General features: G+C 42.1%; 1 protein-coding gene across 2 annotated transcripts in view; it reads left to right on the top strand.

The window, feature by feature from the left end:
- LOC138964048 (UDP-N-acetylglucosamine transporter-like) overlaps positions 1–20935 on the top strand; it is a 32115-nt gene extending 11180 nt beyond the window's left edge. The window contains exons 2-7 of one of the 2 annotated variants that reach the window (XM_070335929.1): positions 6828–6986; positions 8240–8574; positions 9891–10013; positions 17499–17780; positions 18786–18959; positions 19426–20935. In XM_070335929.1, the coding sequence (XP_070192030.1) occupies positions 6857–6986; positions 8240–8574; positions 9891–10013; positions 17499–17780; positions 18786–18959; positions 19426–19569 (1188 nt within the window). In that variant the 5' untranslated portion in view covers positions 6828–6856 and the 3' untranslated portion in view covers positions 19570–20935. The remainder of the gene's footprint in view (positions 1–6827; positions 6987–8239; positions 8575–9890; positions 10014–17498; positions 17781–18785; positions 18960–19425) is intronic. The other variant, XM_070335928.1, reaches the window with a different exon arrangement.
- Positions 20936–27195: the final 6260 nt, after the last annotated feature.

The raw sequence follows: 27195 nt of genomic DNA, 5'->3' as shown, positions 1-27195 counted from the left end.
TTTCACTGGAGGGACTGTGCATGGAATTGCTGGGTAATGTCCAAGTGGAAGGCTGCTCTGTTTCCCGGAATAAGGCCTGCCTGCACATGTGTCGCAGTCAGCATGATTGTGTACGCGGGAAGGCTGCTCTGTTTCCCGGAATAAGGCCTGCCTGCACATGTGTCGCAGTCAGCATGATTGTGTACGTGGGAAGGATGCTGTTTCCCGGAATAAGGCCTGCCTGCACATGTGTCGCAGTCAACATGATTGTGTACGCGGGAAGGATGCTCTGTTTCCCGGAATAAGGCCAGCCCACATGTGTCGCAGTCAACATGATTGTGTACGCGTGAAGGATGCTCTGTTTCCCGGAATAAGGCCTGCCTGCACATGTGTCGCAGTCAGCATGATTGTGTACGCGGGAAGGATGCTCTGTTTCCCGGAATAAGGCCTGCCCCATGTGTCGCAGTCAACATGATTGTGTACGCGTGAAGGATGCTCTGTTTCTCGGAATAAGGCCTGCCCCATGTGTCGCAGTCAACATGATTGTGTACGCGGGAAGGATGCTCTGTTTCCCGGAATAAGGCCTGCCCCATGTGTCGCAGTCAGCATGATTGTGTACGCGTGAAGGATGCTCTGTTTCTCGGAATAAGGCCTGCCCCATGTGTCGCAGTCAGCATGATTGTGTACGCGGGAAGGATGCTCTGTTTCCCGGAATAAGGCCTGCCCACATGTGTCGCAGTCAAGTTTTTGATCACAGCCATAGAACAACCTGTTTTCAGAGCGTGCTAAATAACCCTTCCCCGAAGAAATTTCGTGCGATATTAACGCAATCCAAAGCCAGTGAACCCTGCTCTGTAAAATTTTGGTCCCACAAATATAACATTTGCATTGACGAAAAGTATTGGGTCCTGGCAAGTGCATGTACAAGCGAAGAAAGATTAAAGTTACTCCAATGGAAAATTTTACATAATATTTATCCAACAAATATTTTATTGCATAAAATGAAGTTAAAAGAAAATAGTTTATGTAGTCTTTGTAATGAAATGGATTATATTGAACACTTCTTTTGGAAATGTAGCAAAATGAAATTGTTTTGGGAAAGTGTTAGAAGATGTATATTTGTTAATACGGGAGAAAATATTATATTAACAGAAAAAGATGTATTGTTTGGTTATTCTCCAGAAGTGCAAACCCCCACAAACAAAATTATTAATCTTATTTTGCTCATTTCAAAAATGTGTATCAGTAAGTACAGATATGGTAGGCCTATTGATATAAATGTGATGTTAGGATATGAATTAGCGTTGAGATATTTCAGCATTGTGTAAATGTTGAAGGATGAATGTTGATACGTTAGAGACGGATGCTTGAATTTTATTGATTAAAAGCCCCACAATGATGTGCTTGGCAAATTTAAAAAAAAAAACAAAAAAACCATGATTGTGTACGCGTGAAGGATGCTCTGTTTCTCGGAATAAGGCCTGCCTGCACATGTGTCGCAGTCAACATGATTGTGTACGCGGGAAGGATGCTCTGTTTCCCGGAATAAGGCCTGCCTGCACATGTGTCGCAGTCAATATGATTGTGTACGCGTGAAGGATGCTCTGTTTCCCGGAATAAGGCCTGGCTGCACATGTGTCGCAGTCATTATGATTGTGTACGCGGGAAGGATGCTGTTTCCCGGAATAAGGCCTGCCCCCACATGTGTCGCAGTCAACATGATTGTGTACGCGGGAAGGATGCTCTGTTTCCCGGAATAAGGCCTGCCTGCACATGTGTCGCAGTCAACATGATTGTATACGCGTGAAGGATGCTCTGTTTCCCGGAATAAGGCCTGCCCACATTATTTGTGTCGCAGTCAACATGATTGTGTACGCGGGAAGGATGCTCTGTTTCCCGGAATAAGGCCTGCCCACATTATTTGTGTCGCAGTCAACATGATTGTATACGCGTGAAGGATGCTCTGTTTCCCGGAATAAGGCCTGCCCCATGTGTCGCAGTCAACATGATTGTGTCGCAGTCAACATGATTGTGTCGCAGTCAACATGATTGTGTCGCAGTCAACATGATTGTGTTGCGGGAAGGAGTCTTCTTTGTTCATGGGTTGAAACTCATTCGATCTTTTACGTGCATGACTGTTTACACCCCGCCATTCAGGCAGCCATATATCAGTGTCGCTTTCGGGGGAAGCATGCTGGGTATTTTTGTGTTTCTATAACCCACCGAACTCTGACATGGATTACAAGATCTTTTCCGTGCGCACTTGGACTTTTGCGTGCGAGTACAAGGGAGTTATGTTCTAGCCGGTCTGAACATTTGTTAACCTGGGAGATCAGACAAATCTCCGTCATTAACCCACCAGGCGCGGCCGGGATTCGAACCCGCATGGGAGGCGTCTTATCCACTGGGCCACTGCGCCCGTCTATTTGAATTATTGTAACGTGACTTTCCGATATGACTGGAAATAACGTAATGACGTCACGTTTCCGAATGAGGGAGCAATGACGATGGAGGAGGAGGAGGTGGGGGTCCAGTGTTAACATTGTCCACCACACTGCGTTTGTGAGGCTCAGGATGGTTTTTAGCGGTCTTTTTTCTTCTTTTTAGGCCTGTATGCTGCCAGTATGCTGATTACCTTGCCACTGTCGCTTTGTCTGTTGATATGAACATCTGCTTCTATACCTACACATAGCCTACTGACCGACTGTAATCGTAGCACAACAAGTTTGCAGATCTAAAACTGTATAAGATACACTAGGCATAGTTAGATTCAGCACACACATGTACTATATATATATAAGATTGGCTGTTTTGCAAAGTGTGGCTTCATACCCTGCTATCACACAAGGTTACCCACTTTTCGGGCAACAGCAGGCGACCACAAGCAGCGTATGTAGATCTACATTTTAATACTTGAATCATCTTCCAAAGTGGTTTTAAACGAAGTTATTGTGATTTGAAGTTAATGAATATATAATGAGGCCAGAAATGATTCTAAAGCAATCAGTACAACAACACCCAATTAAAAGTAAGAAAGTGCTTCTTTTTTGCCAACAATTCACATTTTGCTAATGCACAGCCGAAAGAACATAGATCAAAGTGTGTCATGGTGTCAAAACCCCAGAACACACCTATTAACAATTCCTTGCCTTTAAAGAAACTAACAGCGAAGGTTTTTTGAATTTTTGTTATGCATATCATGTGTGTGTGTGCGTGTGTGTGTGCGTGTGTGTGTGTGCGTGTGTGTGTGTGTGTGTGTGTGTGTGTGTGTGTGTGTGTGTGTGTGTGTGTGTGTGTGTGTGTGACTGACTCTAGCTGTGTTTCTGTATGTATATCCACGAGTGTCTATGTGATCAGCGGTAGCATGTTTGCATGTGTGTGTATGTGTGTGTGCATGCCGTGCTGAGCAGAGAACAACACAGTCGCAGGCTGTGGTGGTATTGATCAGAATGCCCTCACTCTCAACAAAGCCTCGACAACGCTCGTTCTTTAAAACCCCCACTCTGTCCCTTGATGCCAGGTGTTATATAGCTTGATTCAAAATCACAGGTTCACGAGGTGTACATGTATTTTTCATACGTTTTTGTCCAATCCGGACGCGTATGTACTGCAAGGCCCAGTTTCTTCTGATCTTAATAAGGAAGTCTCAATAAGGCTGTGAGTAAACTATTGATACGTAGTGCCCGTCTACAGAAAGTAAAGGCCATTATCCCTTTGATGTTTAAAATACAAAGTGGTAGGTGTTGCTGGTAGAGACTTGCTACGAATGTTTTACAGCTTTGTTTATGGACAGGACAGCAGTACAAAGCAAATGCAGATAGATATATCTATCTATATATATATATACGACTAGTGTACTAGTGTCTGTCTGTCTGTCTGTCTGTCTGTCTGTCTGTCTGTTCGCGATGCACGGCCAAAGTTCTCGGTGGATCTTTTTCAAATTTGGACACCTTATTCAGCTACACCCCGGACACAACCTCATCGATGAGATATTTCAACACGTGCTCTCAGTGCGCAGCGCTGTGCACGCTGAACCGATTTTTTTTGGTTTTGTTTTGTTGTTGTCGGGATCCACTACCAGTAACTCTTCCTTATCTTCTCCAGTGTTTTCAGCCGCGATTATCTCCCTTCCTCCGTGCGGCGTCAATATTCCCGTTACTACGTTACTATTTTTAGAAGGTCACTGCACGTTACTATTTTTAGAAGGTCTCCAGTGTTTTGCGCGTTTATCTCCTTTCCTTCGTGCGCCGGCGAAGCCGGCGTACACCCGGCAAAGCCGGATCCCAGGCGCAGCCTGGTATTCGGCTCTACTTCTTCCCGGCGAAGCCGGTACCCGGCGAAGCGGGTAATCATCTAGTCTATATATATATACGACTTGTGTGTGTGTGTGTGTGTGTGTGTGTGTGTGTGTGTGTGTGTGTGTGTGTGTGTGTGTTCGCGATGCACGGCCAAAGTTCTCGATGGATCTGCTTCAAATTTGGTGGGCATATTCAGGTAGACCCCGGACACAACCTGGTCGATGAGAATTTTCAACACGTGCTCTCATCGCGCAGCGCTGAACCGATTTTGGTTTTTCTGTTCATCTTCCCAGATCCATTCCCACTAACTCTTCCTTATCTTCTCCAGTGTTTTGCGTTTATCTCCCTTCCTTCGTGTGGCGTCAATCCATATTCCCGTTACTACGTTACTATTTTTAGAATGTCACTGCACTGTCCAGAACGCTTTCCTTGCACCCGTAAGTTGTCCTCACTGTAAAAGTGCAAAGGTCGAATCAATTTATAGCCACGCGAAAAATACACTGTCATCTATCTCTATATATTTATAGATATACATATACATATATATGTATACGGCTTCTGTGTGTGTGTGTGTGTGTGTGTGTGTGTGTGTGTGTGTGTGTGTGTGTGTGTGTGTGTGTGTGTGTGTGGGCAACACCTGTGGATTGTAGAGTTCTGTTTGTGATGTGGTCTGGCGGCTTTGGTGTGTCTGTATGTTCGGGCCTTCCTTTGAGAAGCCATAACAGTTATTATAGGGCTTAGAAATAAGCTCTAAAATTCTCAATCCCGTTTGAGTGGACTTCGCCTTCAAAGGTGATTGTGGTGTTTCGGATCGGCACTCGGTTACATTTGGCGTCGTCGACAGGGATGGGACTCGACATGATATGTTCAGGAATGGCATGGCCTCTGAATCATTTTCGTGCTGTTCCCATTCCACCAACCTGGGAGGGACCTAAGCTTGGCGGGTCCATGGTTCGGAACTTTGGGAACAAAGTTCATTCAAAGGGTGTCGAGTGTGACAGGGAGACTACCGTCGCCCTTCACAGCAGACTCTGCACAGTTGTTCGCCTTAGAAGTTGTGAGCTATTTATAGCTAGCTCGCCAGGCAACACCTGTGGATTGTAGAGTTCTGTTTGTGATGGGGTCTGGCGGCTTTTGTCTCTCTGTTTGTTCTTGCCTTCCTTTGAGTGGGCACAAACTGGTGGATGAAAATGTTCACACGTGCTCTAAGACGGCGAACCGCCACGCTGTCTGTCTCTGTCTCGCGATTCACCCGGCGAAGCCGGGTATTCCTCTAGTTTATATATATATATATATATATATAGATAGATATATACGGCTTCTGTGTGTGTGTGTGTGTGTGTGTGTGTGTGTGTGTGTGTGTGTGTGTGTGTGTGTGTGTGTGTGTGTGGAGGCAAGACCTGTGGATTGTAGAGTTCTGTTTGTGATGGGGTCTGGCGGATTTTGTCTGTCTGTATGTTCTGGCCTTTGAGAAGCCATAACAGTTAATATAGGGCTTAAAAATAAGCTCTAAAATTCTCAATCCCGTTTGAGAGGACTTCGCCTTCAAAGGTGATTGTGGTGTTTCGGCACTCGGTTACATTTGACGTCGTCGACAGGGATGGGACTCGACATGATATGTTCAGGAATGGCATCATGGCCACTGAATCATTTTCGTGCTGTTCCCATTCCACCAACCTGGGAGGGACCTAAGCTTGGCGGGTCCATGGTTCGGAACTAAAGTTCATTCAAAGGGGGTCGAGTGTGACAGGGAGACTACCGTCGCCCTTCACAGCAGACTCTGCAGAGTTGTTCGCCTTAGAAGTTGTGAGCTATTTATTGCTAGCTCGCCAGGCAACACCTGTGGATTGTAGAGTTCTGTTTGTGATGGGGTCTGGCGGCTTTTGTCTCTCTGTATGTTCTTGCCTTCCTTTCAGTGGGCACAAACTGGTGGATGAAAATGTTGAACACGTGCTCTAAGACGGCGAACCGCCACGCTGTCTGTCTCTGTCTCGCGATTCACCCGGCGAAGCCGGGTATTCCTCTAGTATATAGTTTTATATACTTTTTTTTTCTGCAGGCGGTTTTCACATCAGTTCCCTGCTGATTCGTTTTGTGGCAAGGATGAGATCTAAAACATGTCATTCTCCGACAGCCATTTGGTCTATTCCAAGATTTGATTGACCTGCAAAACTGACCTAGTTTGTATTTCTCTTTGATTAATTTGTTTTGGAGGCATATGTATGTTTCAGTGTGTGTGTGTGTGTGTGTGTGTGTGTCAGTGTGTGTGTGTGTGTGTGTGTGTCAGTGTGTGTGCGTGTGTGTGTGTGTGTCAGTGTGTGTGTGTGTCAGTGTGTGTGTGTGTGTGTGTGTGTGTGTGTGTGTGTGTGTGTGTGTGTGTGTGTGTGTGTGTAATGAACAAGGCTTCTGAATCGAATTTTAGATCTGAGACGGTGAGCCTAATTGTTTACACGAGAGGAAGTATACCTTGACGGGTGGTTAGCTGGTACTATAACTTAAACTGGGAGTGTACGTCAGTTGCGTTGAAAGCATTAATTTGTTTCATTCCAGAGTCAGAGGCTGACAAAAGCACGTGAAGCATGACACAGAAGCTTTCTGGGACGGAGACCGGGCTTGGTGACGTCAAAATGGCGGTCGGTGTCGCCACCCCAGCGAAAATGGAAGCCGGTGGGCTTGTTCAGGTGAACAAGCCGGATGTCGACGTTCAGAGTAAGAGTTCTATATTTTGGACCCACAAAGCAGATACAAGAAGGCTTTGGTTCCGAACGATTTATGACGTCACCCAGTAGTCATATCACAGAAGGAACGTTTCAGCGGGGGAAGGTAGCAATGTTCTGCTCCATTTTATAGACGGAGAGGCTTGAATAGAATAAGAAAGAAAATGTTTGGACCCAAACTAAGACCGAGCTGGTCGTATATAACGCAGAATGTATTGTTTTCTGTTGTTCACAACCGTAAGTCGCCATTGTGCCAGAGTGAGGTCTCTTTTGTTGTCTTTAGTTGCATGTCCGTTTGAACGACGTGATCAGGCAAACGGAAGAAAGCAAATTCAATCCTGCAGTTCAGTTTTAAGTTTGTGTACCTAAAAAACCTTAACTGGTCGGCATAATGCCGTAAGCTGCCTGTTTCTACGTCGTATGAACGGACATGCAACTATAATGACAACAAAAGGGACTTCACTCTGGTTAAGGGTTTACGAGAGTAAAAAAGGCTTCTCAAACGAAGAGAGAGAGAGAGAGAGAGAGAGAGAGAGAGAGAGAGAGAGAGAGAGAGAGAGAGAGAGAGAGAGAGAGAGAGAGAGAGAGAGAGAGAGAGAGAGAGAGAGAGAGAGAGAGAGAGAGAGAGAGAGAGAGAGAGAGAGAGAGAGAGAGAGAGCTGCTCAGCAAAAAGTTACATGTATTTAAGGCGTATTAAATCAGTTTGTCGTCTTAATTTTTTCTGTTATTAATTTGATCATTGGTTTATTGATTTCATCATTTATTCATTACGTTTCTTCAGTATCTTCTTCTAATGTTACTAGCATTGTTAGTGAATCAAGGAACATCATGCAGAATCATGCATTTGACGATAACAGTTATTGTTTGTTCAGTTCAAAGCTTCTTGTTCTCGCAGTTGCCAGGAGACTGATCCGCGTAACTCTCAATCAACGTTGTTGCTGTCTATATCTAGAACGATTTCGTATTGATTGACCATTTCCATACTTTAATTTTAATAATAATTTTATTTACCGATTTCTTAGATCGTGTTTAATAAAGATTGATTTACTTTGGGTTTTTTTAAGACCAAGATATCACTAAAAACAAGTACAAACCAGAAAAAAAGTGTTTATTCTGGTGAGTACATGTTCATTATAATCTTGTTCTAGTTTTTCTAACCTGCAATCTCTTGTTCCATACCCTTATTTTAAAGATCTTGTTGATTGACTGATTTATTGGTTGAATCATTTCGCTCTTTATGCTCAGGTTCCCACCGCTGGATGAAGCTCCTCAGCTTGCTCCTGCTGACGCCTCAGTACGCCGTGCTCATCCTACTCATGCGATACGTGCGTACACGTAACGCGCCCATGTTTGTCACGTCCACGACAGTGCTCATGGCCGAGGTCTTCAAAACTCTCACCTGCCTCGTCATCATTTTCATCCAGCAAAAAGGTCCCAAGGGATGTTTCAGTCATCTGTATGAGTTCCTTATATGTCGCCCGTGGGATTTCGTCAAAGTCTGTGTTCCTTCTATGCTGTTTGTCGTGCAGAACAACTTGGTGTTCGTGGCTATTTCTAACCTGGATGCAGCTACTTTTCAGGTTGGTCAAGTTTGTAGAGAGGTCATTTGATGCGGTTGAAGCTAATTAATCATGTTGTTTTTGTGTTTTTTAAAGATAACAGACATATGTTACTGCCAGGCCTTATTTTCTTGGCAAATTTGCAAGTTAAGAAGTTTTGGCGAATTTCAGAACGTCATCTTTCTCTCAGGAACTTGCGTGTTACTTAAATGGTTAGCTCTTCGCATACGCATACATCAAGAAATTATTTTTTTTTTTATGAAACTAGTCGTGATTGGATGGTGAGTGACACTCGTTTGAGCTCGAAGCGCTCAGTATTCATTGAAACAAACACAAAGGAAAGGTTAACATGGGAGAGAACCTTCAATCAATCAATCAAGATGAGGCTTATATCGCGCGTATTCCGTGGGTACAGTTCTAAGCGCAGGGATTTGATTTTTTTTGTATGCAATTTATATCGCACACATATTCAAGGCGCAGGGATTTATTTATGCCGTGTGAGATGGCATTTTTTTTACACAATACATCACGCATTCACATCGGCCAGCAGATCGCAGCCATTTCGGCGCATATCCTACTTTTCACGGCCTATTATTCCAAGTCACACGGGTATTTTGGTGGACATTATCTATGCCTATACAATTTTGCCAGGAAAGACCCTTTTGTCAATCGTGGGATCTTTAACGTGCACACCCAATGTAGTGTACACGTGGGGACGGCCTGAATAACAAAGCGAATCAGTCACGTCACTAGAACAAGGCCTACCTGCTCAGGCCTTTCACAGAAAACGAAAGACTGTCAAATAAGTACTTCTCTGCTGTCTTTATTCCCAGCATTTTGGAATTGAAATCGTTTAGTTGGCCAACGCTAACAACTCTTTCATCAAAGGAGATACTCGACTCAAAATGTGCTCCAAAAGTGTGGGTGCGATCCCTTGCATGTGTTACATTCCGTGTGTTACATCGACCGTTTCAGCAAACGAAATCATGACGCCTATAGACGTTTCATTATTCCTTTATTTCGTGCATGCATTTATATTTTCCACAGTATTACATTTTCCGCGTCGTTCTCTTTATCATCTACGTCATCATCATCATCTTCCTCCTTCTCATAATCAGTGTCATCATCGGCATTGGTCTCCTCTTCCTCCTCCTCCTCCTCCTCGTCATCATCATCATCATCATCATCATCATCATCATCATCATCATCATCATCATCATCATCATCATCATCATCATCATCATCATCATCATCATCATCATCATCATCATCGTCGTCGTCGTCGTCGTCGTCGTCGTCGTCGTTGTTCTTTTTATCATCCAAATGTTGTGTTTCAGGTGACTTACCAGCTGAAGATCTTGACGACGGCCATCTTCTCTGTGGTGTTGCTAGGGAAGCGACTCAGTGTGTCACAGTGGGTGGCACTGCTCTTGTTGTTCGCTGGTGTCTCAATTATACAGGTCAGTCACAGCACAGCTTTTAGACACTGCGAGGTGAAGTCTACACACAAATCAGTTCTACTTCTCACTCTCAGCACAGTGTCAGTTATAGGTTTGTGCTACTTACTAGTAGGTAGAGCATATATATATATGTCACAGTGGAAATGAGAATCCAGTGAGATTCCGAATCGCACTAGTGGAGATTGGAATTCCAGTTTGCACTAGGGCAAACTGGAATTCTCATCTCCACTGGATATTTTCCAGTGAAGATTGGAATTCCAGTTTGCCCTAGTGCATATATATATAAAGCTTTCTGGACCTCACTGGAAAGTGAGATCCTGTGTCGAGGGATATATATAGCTCAGGTTTCTTTTCTTTTGTAATTTGAGCTGAAAAAGTTTCAGTATTTTTCAGAAAGTTAAGGCCGTCTTTGGATTGACCTTCCCGGTCAAGAAAAAGTCTAGAAAATGTGCGTATGTCTGTATGTGTACATGTGTGTGTGTGTGTGTGTGTGTGTGTGTGTGTGTGTGTGTGTGTGTGTGTGTGTGTGTGTGTGTGATGTGCGTGTAATTGTGTGCTTACTTGTGTTCGTGCGTGAGCGAGAGAGTGCAACCTAGTGTGTGTAGGCCCTATGTATGCCCACGAGGAAGAGGAAAATTGTGTGTGTTGATTCGAGCGAGCCTGCCTGCTGCCTACAGTTTGAAAGTGAAGCAATTCTTTGTTTTGAAAGCATGCGCCTATACAAATGTATATATATATACATGACGAGAGAGAGAGAGAGAGAGAGAGAGAGAGAGAGAGAGAGAGAGAGAGAGAGAGAGAGAATGTAATTGAATTGAACTTTATAAGACATAAGACATAAGACATAAGACTTTATTTCAACCATGTGCAGTACACTAGGGACATGTTTTGGCCAGAGTACAATCAATCAATCCATACACGCCCTTCCAAACATCGCTTGCAATCTCAGTCACACACACGCTCACGCACGCCCGCATACATTCCCCACACAAAACCCACAACAGCACACACGCACAAGCATGCTCCTCCTTAACAAAACGTGTTTAACCATCAATTGTACATATGCGTAGAATAAACAGTATAGAAGTATCAGTAAGAATTATATATGTATCAGACATCAGTTATGACGACAATAACTAAAATCACAAATCCTTAATAATTTTAAAACCAAAACATTTATTACAATACTACACTGGGTAGGTGAACTTTAAGAAATAAGGTATTTAAAGGCTTGACGGCTGTGTCTCACAACAAAAAACCAGGACATAAACCTTGAGTAAAAGCTCAATTTTAACTAAGAACGGCAGTTAGAGGACTTAAGGAGCCAGGACACGCACTGCACTTGGATAAAAGCTGTCTCTGAAACGCGTGGTGCGTGTCCTGATCGAGCAAAAACGCCTGCCCGAGGGTAGGGGCCGGAACAACTTGTAAGCAGGGTGCGAGTTGTCTGCCAGAATCTTTTTGACCTTCTGAGCGCTTCGGGATGTGTATATGGAGGCAATGGAGGGAAGCTCACAACCCACAATCCTGGAAGCTGTTCGTACAACTCTGCCTAGGTTGATCTGCTCTGCCTCAGTAGCCCTACTGAACCAGACAGTGATGGAAAAAAACCAAGATGCTTTCAATCGTAGCCCTATAGAACTGGATTAAGATTTCTTGCTTCAAGCCGAATTTTTTTTAACAATGATTAAGATTTAAGGCTACGCCTTTTCTTACAATCTGTCCTTGGGACGCACATACACACAATGATAAAATTAAAAATTAAAAAGTTAAAAAGTTTACCAACAAAAGGAGGTCAGAAAACTTCAGCACGTGATGATTAAGATGACGATGACGATGATGGTGATGATGTGATGATGATGATGATGATGATGATGATGATGATGATGAAGATGAGGCATGAAGAGCATGCATATGTATATGTGGTTATTCATAAAATAAAATTACTTGCATAGTAAGTAATTATCAGTACAAGCTGGTAGCAATCGAACATGTAGCAATAGTACAATAAAAATATGTTCAGAATATTACAATGCACAGCATATCTTTGGCGTAATACTAAGTGTGGTAAATCAAAACGCGTTAAACTACTCAGACATTGAGTGTTTTTTGACAACTTTTTAAAAACTTTTTAATGACTTTAAGTGCTTAAAGGATGATGGAAGTGAATTCCAAACAGATGTACCCGAAAAAGCAAGACTGGTCTTATACAGGTCAATTCGTGGAATCGGTGGGATCAAGTTGACCGACCCATATCTGTGGGTAGCTTTATTAAATAATAATGTAATGTAAATCGGCACTTTACCGTAATACAATTTATGCATGAAAATGGCTTTGTTTAACTTGAGATGCTTTTCCAGTGGAAGAAAGTTAAGCATTTTAAATTTCATATCTGTTGGGGTATTATCCTTTACAATGAGTTTAGCCGAGCGACGATAGAGAGAGTCTTACTTTTTCAATTGGACATCACAGCTGCCATCCCAGAGCGTCGAAACATAATTGATGTGAGGCATTACATGAGCATGGTGGAACATTTCCAGAGTCCTTCTGTCCGGTTCTCTCCCATGTTAACCTTTCCTTTGTGTTTGTTTAAATGAGAGAGAGAGAGAGAGAGAGAGAGAGAGAGAGAGAGAGAGAGAGAGAGAGAGAGAGAGAGAGACAGAGAGAGAGACAGACAGACAGACAGACAGACAGACAGAACTGAGAGAGAGAGAGAGAGAGAGAGAGAGAGAGAGAGAGAGAGAGAGAGAGAGAGAGAGACATGCATACAGACAGACAGACAGACAAGCAAACAGGCAGGTTGGTCGATCGTTGCTATCCGTGTTTAGATAGAAAGGCCTCCGATGGATAACATCAACGGATGCTGACAATAAAGGGATGAAGAAAAGAAAGCGAACAGATTTGACACTATAACGACACACGCGTGTTTAATTAATTAATGCTACACGCCCCGGCCAACAATCTACCGAGTAAGCTTACGTCACCAGCAAACGTACATCTGTTGAACTGGCTGATGTTCTTTTAAATACCGGTCTCACAACAACTAGCAATATTAAAGGCACAGTAAGCCTCCCGTAAACCATCACAAGGAACTTAATCGATAAATATCGACAGGGGGCCGACTAATGGTTTAAATGTGAAATGTGTGTATAATAATGGGTGCCGGTGGGTCTGAAATGAAGTTAGGTAGTAGTTAACATTTGTTTTGAATAATTATTGGTATTTTGACAATGTGGGTAGCATGGAAATGTAAGCATTTGAATGTAAGTCTTAGGTACCATTGTACCCAGGAAGAGAGACCAGAGATAGGAGTAGGTTGCAATAGCTTGTGTGGTCTTTGAGTTTTGTTTTTGGAAAGATATTGTTAAAGAAAAAGAAGACAATTACAGTAATGCAATATTTATTGTGAAAACCAACGATTGTACAAAGAACATGTGAAGCAACATTATGTCTATGATGATGTGAAGAAAATTAGTTATGATTTATACTATTATTATTTAGACTTGAGACTGACAGTGTTGTGACGAGCGTTGGCTAATGGTAACGAGTACATATGTGTGTAGTTGTGGTGTGTGTGTGTGTTTGCGCGTTGGTTTGGATTATGGGTGTAATTTGTAAAACAGATGTGACAGTAATAATGGAGTTCACATCAGTGAGGTTAGTTTGAAATGGAACACACGCACGTTTTTGAAAAAAACCAATATGAAATTTTGAACCATGAGATCTTTATTAAATAATAAACTGAACATCAGCAAAACATCAAAGCAATTATTAATAAGGTTTGAAAAGCTTGACTTACTATGTTAAATAGTGGATTGAAGGCTGAAAACGTCATTTACAAATTACATCTGAGATAGGGAGGGCGGGTGGGGGAAGTGCTGAAAGTGTGGATGAGAATAAAAAAATAAAAAATGCTGAGTGACAACAGGGAGGTTAAAGGCTGCCCTTTTCGTAGCGTTCATTAATTAATTCCTATTGTTTACATGTGCCAATAATGTTATAAAACTGTACCTAAGGGGACATAATAACGATTGGCTGTAGCTTTCGAACACAGAAAAAATTATTTCAGTATTGCAAAGTGGTTTTGATAGTGTCGAATGTAAACAGAACAGTCTCAAAGTGAAAGTGGATGTTTTCCGGAAATTGCGAAGTTAACAAGAATACCGGCAGAAAAGCGCGCTTTCCTGCTTAGCACAATACGCTACCGCACTAATCTGGCGTGTCAATATCACTACGTTTTGGACGTGGAAGGTGAGCGATTTCCTTCCGCCCTCAGCTAATTCAAGAAATCACCCCCCTCCTCGGTACACGTGCACTCAAGCTAACCTCTGCTTTGACCTGTGTGCCAAGAGTCAGATGAGAGAGAGAGAAAGCGAGAGCGAGAGCGAGAGCGAGAGAGAGAGAGAGAGAGAGAGAGAGAGAGAGAGAGAGAGAGAGAGAGAGAGACACACACACAGACAGAGACAGACATAGAAAGACAGAAGCGGAGAGACTCAGAGGGAGACACAGACATACATACAGAAAGAGAGAGAGAGAGAGAGAGAGAGAGAGAGAGAGAGAGAGAGAGAGAGAGAGAGAGAGAGAGAGAGAGAGAGAGAGAGAGAGAGAGAAATGTAACTGATCTCGTGAGAACGGTTGAGGCCTTGCAAGGTTTTGACGGCAACAATACTTATTGTAGTTCTCTAAGACTTTATTTCTGTTTGATTTGTAATATGTTGGGAAGACATATTTATCAATTGATCAACAAAATACAACATAATACAAAACGACACAACATTGTTAAAATCATTATTGGCCAACGTTGAACGTTTACGAAGGCCTCAATCTTCCCGCGCCGTAGACTGACCAGATTAATAGGTGCTTGATTTTGGTATTTTGATTTACATAACATTAAACCTTTCTTGGGGTTCATGGTCATGGCAACAGCCATATTGATATTATATGATGTATGATTTTATATTTCAGCATATGTGAATTACATGTCATCATACCAAACTGTCATACATTTTTATTCCTACATTATTCTGATTGATCACAACCAAACCTACTATCATTGGACACATCCAAATGCAAGCGCCTGTTTTTGACAACTTGCAACTTGCTTGGATCTCTTGTTTGGCCTGTAGGTAAAATGTACAATGTATTTTCTGATTTGTGCACAAAAGCTTTTCTTTTTCTTCTTTTTTTTAACATAACAATGTTTAATGTCACTGTATGTTTGAAAGACCGTGGTCAAATTTGTAAAACAAATGTTAAATTAGAAAATAAATAACATTTTGGTTCATGATTTTTCCTACACCTGTGCTGAAAATAAGACATAAAAATGTTGGTATATAAGTCACTCAAATGCAGAGTAGTATGAATGGTTTGAGTTTGTTGCGGTTAACCCTGCACAGTTCGGCCTATGATGTTTTTGTTGAACAATTTTGCCGTCACCCCTCCCATAGAGTGACGTATTTCACAACTTCCTGTGTTACACAAACTCAGTGATAACCAATTTTGCCTTCACCCCTCCCATAGGGTGACGGATTTCACAACGTTCTACTGATGAACAATGTTGTCTTCACCCCTCCCATAGGGTGACGGATGTCACAACTTCCTGTGTACACAAACTGATGACGTATTTCACAACAAAATGGCGCTGCCCATGGTCAACCTCGAAACTATCCGTATAGAATGGGGGCCTCCTGGCCCCCATAACAAATACTGTCAGGCTTTTACACACAGTACAAACACCCTTCCATATGAACGCTCACCGAACGGGAACATCCTAGGTGCCCTACGTAAAGAGCTAGCAATTTTGCGGATTGTCTCTCAGACAATCGGACGGTGCTTTTTTGCGCTTCTGACCTAACTTTTGAAATCTAAATAATAAATTGACAGCTTGTTGCACAAACATTCTTAAATCATAAAAGAAAATCTTTTTTTGTCAAGACAAGATCATAACAATACGAAGTTTTGAAAGTTTAAGAAAAGATAGCCCGGAAGCAGGGTCACTTAAGGTCGTGGTTCTCGTAGCAGACGACGCTGCCTGGCGCCAGTTCCTCTGAACCGTTAACCGCCACTGCTCTAGTTCGCAGCTGTTTCAATGTTGCATTTCAGATTGTTTGTTTGTTTGTTTGCTTAACGCCCAGCCGACCACGAAGGGCCATATCAGGGCGGTGCTGCTTTGACATAATAACGTGCGCCACACACAAGACAGAAGTCGCAGCACAGGCTTCATGTCTCACCCAGTCACATTATTCTGACACCGGACCAACCAGTCCTAGCACTAACCCCATAATGCCAGACGCCAGGCGGAGCAGCCACTAGATTGCCAATTTTAAAGTCTTATGTATGACCCGGCCGGGGTTCGAACCCACGACCTCCCGATCACTAGGCCAACCGTGCCGGTGTAACACGAAATTTTTACTCCACGAAAAATTTACTCCGGAGTAAATATTTCGTACGAAATTCTTACTCCGAGTACACTTTTCGTACGAGAAAAGAACTCCCCAAGGCACGAAAAAATTACTCCCTCCACGAAATTTTTACTCCCCATTTTTTTTTACTTCCAGTAAAAATTTCGTACGCAAAAATGGGATGCGGGCGAAGGGATAATGCCAGTAAGTGATCTCGCGCACACGAATGTCGCGCTACCCTCCTTCCACCCCTTCCACCACCAAGACTAACAGGGGACAAGACAGTAAAAGTTTCGTACACCTGGAATGGGAAGTTAAATTGCTCGTGTTGGGGTGAATTGAAGTAATTTATTCGTTATTTATTCGTCAGGGGAGTAACATTTTCTAACGAAATGTTTACTCGGAACTCACCTGTCTTGGGGAGTAATTTTCTCGTGCAATGGGGGAGTGCTTGGAGTAAAAATCTCGTGGGAGTAATTTTCTCGTGTTACACCGGTCCATTTCAGATTCAAAGGTACACAATAATGTGCTATTGCAGATAAGCTTACAGAGATTTGCACCCCCCGCGGGCTAGGGGGGAGTCCCATATTGGTTGGGACGAGAAAGAATTTACCCGATGTAAAGATCAAAAGATGGAAGTTCTAGTGAATGTATTTTTTTGTCAGCGGCTATTAATTGGACGTTCCATTTGTAATCGCATAAAAGGCTGACTTGCATTTAACGTCATGTGAACTGATTTGTCATTCGAGTTGCTGGAATGAACTGTCCAGATGCATTTTATTTACATGAGGTTTTGAAGGGAAACATCGGCGTGGCCTTCAGTTTTGAGAACAAAGTGACAGGTAAAACTTGAGGAGACAATCATGTCGGCCGAAAGCGTATTTTCGACCAACGACACAAATGACCAAACTATATGCTAACTTTTCAAATAATTTCACTGGAATCGTTATTCTGCAATGAGCGGGCAATTGTTTAAGATAAAGCTGTGGATTGTGACCGTTAGCTTTGAATCCACAACGCCATGCCAAAGTTCAAGATTACCGGTAAAATATCAAATCATGTTGTTTGATTTCTTTATCAACAGGTCAAACAAGCAATGGCGTCAAGTGTAGTGAAAGCAACAACTGCCAGCTCACCAACGCCAGAGGCGAAGCCTTCAGAACAGAACGAACAGAACTATTTCACTGGTATGGTGGCAGTGTTGGTTTGCTGCTGTCTGTCTGGTTTCGCTAGCGTGTTCTTTGAACTCTTGCTCAAGGGAGGTAAGCAGACTGTGTGGATGCGAAACGTGCAGCTGGGGTTATCGGGAATTGTCCTGGGCGCGTTGGCCTGCGTTGTGCACGATGGGAGAAAAATAGCTAACCAGGTGAGTGGGACCTGTGTGTCACTGTGTGTGTGTCTGTGTGTGTCTTTGTGTGTGTGTGTGTGTGTGTGTGTGTGTGTGTGTGTGTTTGCGTGTGTGTGTGCCAGTGTTTGTGTGTTTGTCAGTGTGCGTGCGTGTGTTAGTGTGTGTGTGTGTGTGTGTGTGTGCGTGTGTGCGTGCGCGTGTGTGTTTCTGTTCTCTCTGAATGAAAATGTAAGGGCCAAATCGCGTCGAACAAGCGGACATTTCACATTAATTTTTGTAATGTATCAGTGGCCGTATTTCTCCAACGCTTTATCACGTGAAACTTGTCGCAATGTTGCTGCGCATGCGTTCTTACAGTGGCCACATAGCCATGCCAGGAAGAAAAAATAAGACAAATTTGTTTGTTTGTTTGTTTGTTCGTTCATGGACTGAAACTCCCACGGCTTTTACGTGTATGACCGTTTTTACCCCGCCATTTAGGCAGCCATACGCCGCTTTCGGAGGAAGCATGCTGGGTATTTTCGTGTTTCTATAACCCACCGAACTCTGACATGGATTACAAGATCTTGTTCGTGCGCACTTGGTCTTGTGCTTGCGTGTACACACGGGAGTGTACGGACACCGAGGATAGTCTGCACACAAAGTTGACTCTGAGAAATAAATCTCTCGCCGAACGTGCCGGGGACGAACTCACGCTGACAGCGGCCAACTGGATACAAATCCAGCGCGCTACCGACTGAGCTACATCCCCGCCCTAATAAGACAAATAATTTTTCTCATACAGTCCAACCTGCTCTGGCAACCGCCTGTTGATAACAAGCTCATGCCCGTAACGACCACCCCTTCTTTCCTATATAATTCACCTGTCCATAGCGACCGCCTGTAGACTATACCGGGTAAGTGCTACTTTTGGTTGTTGCATCCCGTGGTTAACTGTTTTTGAAATATGTTTAGACAGGTTCGAATATTATATCTTTGTTTCTGCCATAGAGTGTTTACAATATTTTCCTCTATGCTACGCAGGGCTTTTTCTACGGCTACGACGGGTTGGTGTGGACGGTGGTGTCGTTGCAGTCGTTGGGCGGTCTCCTGGTGGCGGCGGTGATGAAATACGCAGACAACATTCTCAAGGGATTTTCCACTGCTGGCTCCATCCTCCTCTCTTGTGTGGCTTCCGTCTACATCTTTGATTTTAAGGTGAAGTTACAGTTTTTTGTATTGGGTGTTGGTTATGGTTGTGTTGATGTTGGTGGTGGTGGTGTTGTTTGTTGTTGTTGGTGGTGTTTTGTTGTCGTTGTTGTTATTAAAAGGTGTTGTTTTGTTTTTTGTTTGGTTTGTGTGTGCTTGTTTTCTTTCTTCCTTTTTTGTTGTTGTGGGGCTATGCAGATTTGATATTGTTTGAGAGTGGTATGTTGATTTACACTATAAAAAAATGTCTTGTCGGGAATGGTTTTTGTGTGTGTGTGTGCCTGATTGCTCTCTCGTCTTACACCATGGACGATGACGTTTTGATACGCTTGCTTGTGTTCGTATTTACGTAATACCTATTGTTTGTACGCTGTTGGTGTCCTAAGCTGGATACTTGTTTTTCTGCTTATTTGTGTTCATGGTACGCTTTCTTTGTTTCGTGATTAAACAGCTTCTTTTTCTGCATGTTTTTCAGATGGACGACATATTTATTATTGGGATGAGCTCAGTGCTCGTTGCAGTGTACCTCTACAGCAGCTATCCTCCCATACAACCAGGCACTGAGATGGAGGTACAGCCGCCTGGTAACAAATCTTCTGGAAAACTACTATCGAGGTAGAGGTTAAAGGTATATAACACCATATCAATCTTGATTTACATATCACAGTTAACATATCACTAATGGTGTGGCTACAGATTACAAGTGCCTGATGCTCAGGCTAAAACATATCAACAAGACTGGATGGTCATCTTCTGAATTTGCTCCTTGGAAGTGACTTCACGTACGTACTGAAAGAAGAGTGTACTCAATTTTGGCTCGTATGTCTGCTTTGGTATTTTCTTTAAACATGTAATTATTTATACCGTGTATCGTCACGTTCAAGTTCCCGTCCTCGTTTAAACCTCTCTACAGAACATGCATCTACTGTTGGGCTGCGTGTTATTGGTGTCATTAAGCTTATGTGATGTAAATAGAAACCATGCTGATGATCAGCTATGCAAATCAGATTGCTGAATGGCAACATATCAAGATTGACCTCTTAGTGGCGAGATACACGCCAAGGCAAGGCTGAATTCAACTGTTTGAAGGCAACACATGACATTGTTCCTTAGACAAGTCCATTCAACCCCGCACATTTTATGAGCACGGCGAGTTGCTTTCAGCTTTGAAAATAAAAGGCAACGTTCTATTCAGGTCCATACAATCCCTAAATGACATGTGTCAATCAGAATGTGATTGCGGGCAAGTGCAGCAATGCTGAATTGTTTGTTTGTGTACCTGGTCTCAAGAAGGGGCAGTGCTGAATACAACTGCATGACCATGCACAAGCGGGCTAGAGGTGGTCGCGTGCAACTGTCTTGTGCAATCAGTTGCAGTTCGCATGGCTGCATCGTGTAACTTATGACTTAGTTTCTTCGTCGTCGTCGCAATCACGCAGTGACGTCAAGATTGTGTCGGATGTCGTGAAACAGAATGATGTTAATTTGTCCGAACGTATAGCCGTCGGCCAAGTTTCATTTTTGAAGTAATGCAGCAGACATAATAGATTAAAAGTTACCCTCCTTCTCATTTAATCCGTCATTTTAGCAACTATAGGCTATTACATGGGTATAGAGCATCCTTCCATTAGGACACTTACCACGATTGAAAGATCTGGCTACTTTCTGTGCAGAGAGGGAATGTTGTATTGTGTAACTGACACCATGTGTAGTTTTAACCTGCAGATAAAGACACACTCCTTCCCGGGTCAACAGTAAACAGTTCGGCTCACATCCAACCACTTGGTCACATACACAAATGGAACAGCCTTGCTGTTGATGTAGGGGAAAGGCTCCTAATATGGACCACTTTTTGTTTCATGCTGATAACTAGCTTGTTTTCTTGCGAAGAAGTTTCATTTTGTGTTTGGTAGTTCTTCTCTCTTACATTAACCGTTAGGCCTAATTAGAGTGAAATAGCTTTGATAGACATTCAGCAAAAATTAAATACAGAAAAAATCACAAGTGAAGCGGCCTTCACGAATCACTGTAAAAAGCCCCCTATATTTCAAAATAACATGTTACAACTTGGTGTACAAGTCAGCCTAATTAAAATATGCTCTAGATTTATCTGTTTTGGGTTGATGAGAGCATTATTTGAAGCGCACCAAGAAACTAAAGAAGCTTATCAAAAACAGAGTGAAAATAAGTGAAATTATTAACTTCCACGAAAAGAAGACTTTTTGTTGCATTTTTAAAAAGTCTCGAGCGCTAGTTATAGGTTATTTCCAGCAAGCTTCTTAATGAATTAATGAAAATAGCCTTTAGCTTTTATTTTCTTCGATCTGTTGAAGGTGGTCCATATTAGGGGAATCGCACATACTTTGAGATTTTGCTATTAGTTTTTGTTTGCAGTAGAAACTCGGGGTCAACACTGCTAAAATGTAACAAATACGGTTTTAGCTGTCATATATAGCAATTTTTGTGTGATAAAAGCTTTGGCTGTGGATAGAAACGAGTCCGTTTTAGGCGGCAAATTTAGAGTGAACGCTGCCAAAAGTGAGAAAAAAAAGAGAAAAAGCCTAACGATTTTGAGATTTCTGTTTCTGCAACTGTTTTGACATGTGCACGTTATTCAGAGAGGGTGAATACAGCGAATACAAATTAGTTGAGCGCTCTAGCGCCGTTAGTTTGTCAGAACAGGAGGTGGTCCATATTAGGAGCCGGTCCATATTAGGAGCCCTTCCCCTATGTGTTCAAGTGGCAGCATGCTCTCATACCGTGCGAAAAGCCTCGATAGGTCTGTGATGGTTAACATCATAGTTCAAACGGGAAGGATTGTATACGAGGGCTGTTCCATTATTATTTAGAATCCAGGCTCCTGGCAATTTGGCGATAAATACAAAATCATGCCGTCAATGCAATTAATAGACTATTGTGAGGCTGAACACAAAAAATGGAGTTCCACAGTTATGTCGTTTTCATATTGTCGACTCGGGAAGATACTCACCGCGCAATGTATGAAATATTGCGCCATGAAGCTCAAATTCGCGATTTTGGACCGATAACTTACAATAACTACAAACTAAGAGTTGAAAGAGGCCGTACATGTTTGAATATAAAATGCGGATTACATGGCTGCAAATCAGCACTTGCGGTGCTATTTTCTGTTACATTTACCATATGTGATTATGAAGCTGTTGAGCCTCAGACTTTTTCCAACAGTGTAACTAAATTTATCGACATTTTAAGACGCCTTCTCTTTAATAAAGAACTACATTTCTAAGATTTCAGGACGGCTTAACACAAGGGTACGACGAATTTCTGTGATTGTTATTTTTAATTATTTTTACAAGAGTTAAACTTCCGCTCAAGGAAGACACGCAGCTGCTGCTGAGTAAGGTTTTTCACAATTTTAACTGGAGTATTTATTTAGGATTAGATGCGGCGGTGATTTATAGACTGCATGTTTTTTGACACCTGTTTTGCCTTATCTTAATTTCTATTAAAAAAAGCGAATTGTGCAGAATTCCCAGGAATTGATTTTATATACCTTAACAGAGCTAGAACCAATCTTTTATCTCAAAACTTGGAGGGGGAATGCGTTGGTGTTTAATTAAATAACATAGGTTTTATTTATTTGTGATTTAAAAGCAATTTTGTTTTCGTCTTACCATTTCCATTTGATTTAACACTTTCTCTGTTAATAGCTATTTCATAGAGTTTGCTTTTGTATATGACATTCCCAAGCAATCGTTCCAAGAGGAGTGTATACATTTATAGACGTGACAACGAGTTTTCCTGTTGGGAAATGTATTTTGTATATTAACATTGTGCCATTGTGATTTTGTTAATAACTTAATTTTTGAAATGTTTCACGAACATAATGAGATTATTTTTGCAGTTATTGCACCTGTGTTTTTGTTGTATATGTGCGAGCGTGCACGCGTGCATACGTGCGCGCGCATGCTTGTGAGCATGTGTGTATTTGTGTGTGTGTGTGTTGTACACATGCGTATTTTTCTTTGAGCCTCAAAAACGACAACTGGCGCTTTGAGTTTGTTTTGAAATATGTGGTCGAACCGAAACGTTGTCTTAACTAGAAAGAGCCCCAGTGCTATTTTTTGTGCTACAACATAAGCCTGCGCGTCAGTAAATCTGCAGTAATGAAATTTATTTGTTTTTGACATAATTATTAAAGAATCTCGGTCGAAAAAACCTCGATTCTTCAGTCATGGACCACACATTTTGACAAACACACTCAAGTAAGACTCAATCTAGGTATAGTTATTGTGTGCTGTTTTGAATGCAGGTCTTTGTTGCTATTTGTATGACCCACATGAAGGTACCAAACATGTGGGCTATCTGCCTAAAACGACCACAATTTATCTAACCAGTGGTCCTCTTTTTGTTTGCTGTTTTGACTGTTGGTATTGAGTGCTTTAGTGTGACCTACAAACATACTGTAAATCATAACTGTATCTACCCCAAACCATGGCTATTGTGGATATTTTTTGTTTGTTGTCCGACCTTTGCTTTGTAGGTTACAATGCAATCTTGTTGACTACTAATTCTTGTGCGCACCTACATTGAAGCCAACGCATAATAAAGGAATAATACTTGACATAATATATCATTTTGTGATAATAATCCATATTCTGACGTCTACATATCATTATCCAAAGCCGTGTTAAAGTATGCAAACTATTTTCAACGGGTGCCATCTCAGTGTTTCGAATATGAGAGAGAGAGAGAGAGAGAGAGAGAGAGAGAGAGAGAGAGAGAGAGAGAGAGAGAGAGAGAGAGAGAGAGAGAGGGGGGGGGGAGGGAGAGGGGGGGGGGGGGGAGAGAAAGTTTGTTGACCAACTTAATCCAGCTTGAGTTTCTTGTTCTTTGTGTGTGTGTGTGTGTGTGTGTGTGTGTGTGTGTGTGTGTGTGTGTGTGTGTGTGTGTGTGTGTGTGTGTGTGTGTGTGTGTGTGTGTGTGTGTGTGTGTGTGTGTGTGTGTGTGTGTGTGTGTGTGTGTGTGTGTGTGTGTGTGTGTGTGTGTGTGTGTGTGTGTGTGTGTGTGTGAAATTTAGAACCGACAGACGTTTCAAATTAACTTGAGTTTCTGACCAACAAATCATGAGATAATATTTTACCCTAACAAATCAACATAATTATCATGTTTCCAAAAATATTGTTTTACCGAGGGTATGCAAACCTTTCTCGGAAAACTTCAAAAATGAAAAAAATGAAATATTTCATGCAAACTTGAGTTAATGGTACTTTTTATTTTTAAAAGTCTGCAATGCAAATCATTTCCTGACCGTACAAAATGTTCAGTGGTGCACTGTTACAAGGTGCGCGGCCACATTTGTTATGGCCTTACTATAATTAACTGCCTTCATGTTGTCTTTCAACTTTTAGCAGCAAGCTTGGTAAATGCGTTCTTTATGCCTTATCAAAGAAGACGTGATCAATTGAACTATTCGAAAAACGGCTATTTGAAAGACTCACAAGCTTTCACGACTAACATTTGTGTGTGTTTGTGATGCATGTATTACCTTCTGTAATCATCGTTGAAGGAGCAACGCCAACAACAGAATCTGGGTGTTAATCTTTTCGTCATTATTATTTGTCTGTTGTGTAACTTTATGTCACAGCCCTTCACGTACCCCCCGCGGGTTAGGGGGAAGAATTTACCCGATGCTCCCCAGCATGTCGTAAGAGGCGACTAACGGATTCTGTTTCTCCTTTTTACCCTTGTTAAGTGTTTCTTGTATAGAATATAGTCAATTTTTGTAAAGATTTTAGTCAAGCAGTATGTAAGAAGTGTTAAGTCCTTTGTACTGGAAACTTGCATTCTCCGAGTAAGGTAATATATTGTACTACGTTGCAAGCCCCTGGAGCAAATTTTTGATTAGTGCTTTTGTGAACAAGAAACAATTGACAAGTGGCTCTATCCCATCTGCCCCCCTTTCCCCGTCGCGATATAACCCTTCGTGATTGAAAACGACGTTAAACACCAAATAAAGAAAGAAAGTAAGCCCTTCACGTGTAAACTATACGGCTCACAGTCTCACATCAGCCCATGCCTTGACAAGGGATCAGGCAGCTGGGCAATCTCTCCATTTGGACACATTCAATAAATCAACAGCATCGATGTTTTCTGCGCAGAGTGGGGTTTGTTTTGATGAAATGATTTCTATATTTCTTTTTTAATTGGACACAAAGTTGTCAGGCTGTTGGTTTTTGATATGTGACCAAGTCAAGGGATGGTCTTATTCCATGTAAAATCTGGTAAGATCGGAGATAGTGAGCAGACTGTTTTCACGACTGAGAAGGAGTGTGCCTTTATATATATATGTTCCAGGGACATTTTTTTCATCATTTCAACATTTTGTATACTATCTATAATTGCTATTTTTAAGTGTGTCATTGACAATGAACTTTATGAATTCCATTTATATGTTCCAGGGACATTTTTTTCATTATTTCAACATTTTGTATACTATCTATAATTGCTATTTTTAAGTGTGTCACTGACAATGAACTTTATGAATTCCATTTATCTTTCGTTTCTCTTGCTTCAGAAAAAAATCTTTAGTGCTTTGAGATACTCCTTGATTTTGTCTTGGAAATCCAAGTATTTTTATGCCTGTTACAGATTTGCTCATATTGTTTTTGCTCAATACATAGGGTTTTTTTTGGTTTTTTTTTAACTGGGATTAGTTATAATTTGTTGCTGAATTTGAATAAAATACATGGCATCCGAACTCATTTTCGTAAGTATTTGTAAAATGAGAGAGAGAGGGATAAAAGAGAGAGAGAGAGAGAGAGAGAGAGAGAGAGAGAGAGAGAGAGAGAGAGAGAGAGAGAGAGAGAGAGAGAGAGAGAGAGAGAGAGAGAGAGAGAGAGAGAGAGAGAGAGAGAGAGAGAGAGAGAGAACGTGCGTAAAATATATCTGTACATGATTTATATGTAGAGGTTACAACACGAGTGGGTTATTAGGCCTATATGGCTTGTATTTCAGTCAAGACCCAGCGGGAATATCAAAGGGGCTCGTGAGTCCCTTGATATTCATCCGCTGGGTCTTGACTGAAATACAAGCCATATAAAAAATCATGAGTGTTAATCCCAGGTATATCCCATGAAGATCTAAAAGACAAAGTGTGACGGAAACATAAAGCTTTAGTTGTCTGTTCAGATAAGGCACTGAGGGCTTAACCTCTGCTCATACCTTATTCTAAAGGCACGCATGTTGATCTAGTCGGTGCATAATGGTGGCTTGGTTGTCCCCGTCAGTTGAAATCCTCTTACAGGGATTTGACTGAATACCTAGTGGTTACACACGCATCTTCTGAGATCGTGGACACCTTCATAGAAGGAAACATAACAGATTACGTCCCCAGAATATGACGCGATGGACGACAGACGTCATGCAATCTATGACGCTGTGATGATAGTCTCGGCAAATCGAGACTAAAACTCAGCTACAGTCACTGAACGACTCTCGCGCAAGTTCTCAAAAGCGTGGTAACCCCTTGCACATCCGGTCGACAGGTACATGTGCATTTTTGAATGTCAAGGACGACAGAAAGTAGAGCCAGCTATGGTGTATTTCGTGCACCCTTATTTATCCACTATTTTATGTGTTATAAGAGTGCAATTGATACATCATAGATGTAACAAGTCGAGAGAACAATGGAAATACAAGAAATATACCTGGAGTACATTTACAGAGACAAAGAAGGGAGGTCATGGGATAAATATATACACTAGATGATTACCCGCTTCGCCGGGTACCGGCTTCGCCGGGATATATATATACACTAGATGATTACCCGCTTCGCCGGGTACCGGAAGAAGTAGAGCCGAATACCCGACTTCGCCGAGTACCCGGCCTCGCCGGGAAGAAGTAGAGGAATACCCGGCTTCGCCGGGATGAAAGCGTTGTGGACAGTGACCTTCTAAAAATAGTAACGGGAATATCCGGCTTGGCCGGGATGAAAACGTTGTGGACAGTGACCTTCTACAAATAGTAACGGGAATATGGAATATCGCCACACGAAGGAAGGGAGATAAACGCAAAACACTGGAGAAGATAAGGAAGAGTTATAGTGGGAGTGGATCTGGGAAGATGAACAGAAAAACCAAAATCAGTTCAGCGCTGCGCGCTGAGAGCACGTGTTGAAAATTCTCATCGACCAGGTTGTGTCCGGGGTCTACCTGAATATACACTTATTCGCGCACGCACGTACATAGACAGACTCACTGAGCGA

This window comes from Littorina saxatilis, linkage group LG4, assembly GCF_037325665.1.
Source record: "Littorina saxatilis isolate snail1 linkage group LG4, US_GU_Lsax_2.0, whole genome shotgun sequence".
In the NCBI taxonomy this organism is placed as follows: Eukaryota; Metazoa; Mollusca; class Gastropoda; order Littorinimorpha; family Littorinidae; genus Littorina; species Littorina saxatilis.
The sequence above is the reverse complement of the archived record's forward strand: the minus strand, read 5'-3'. Positions and strand labels throughout refer to the sequence as shown.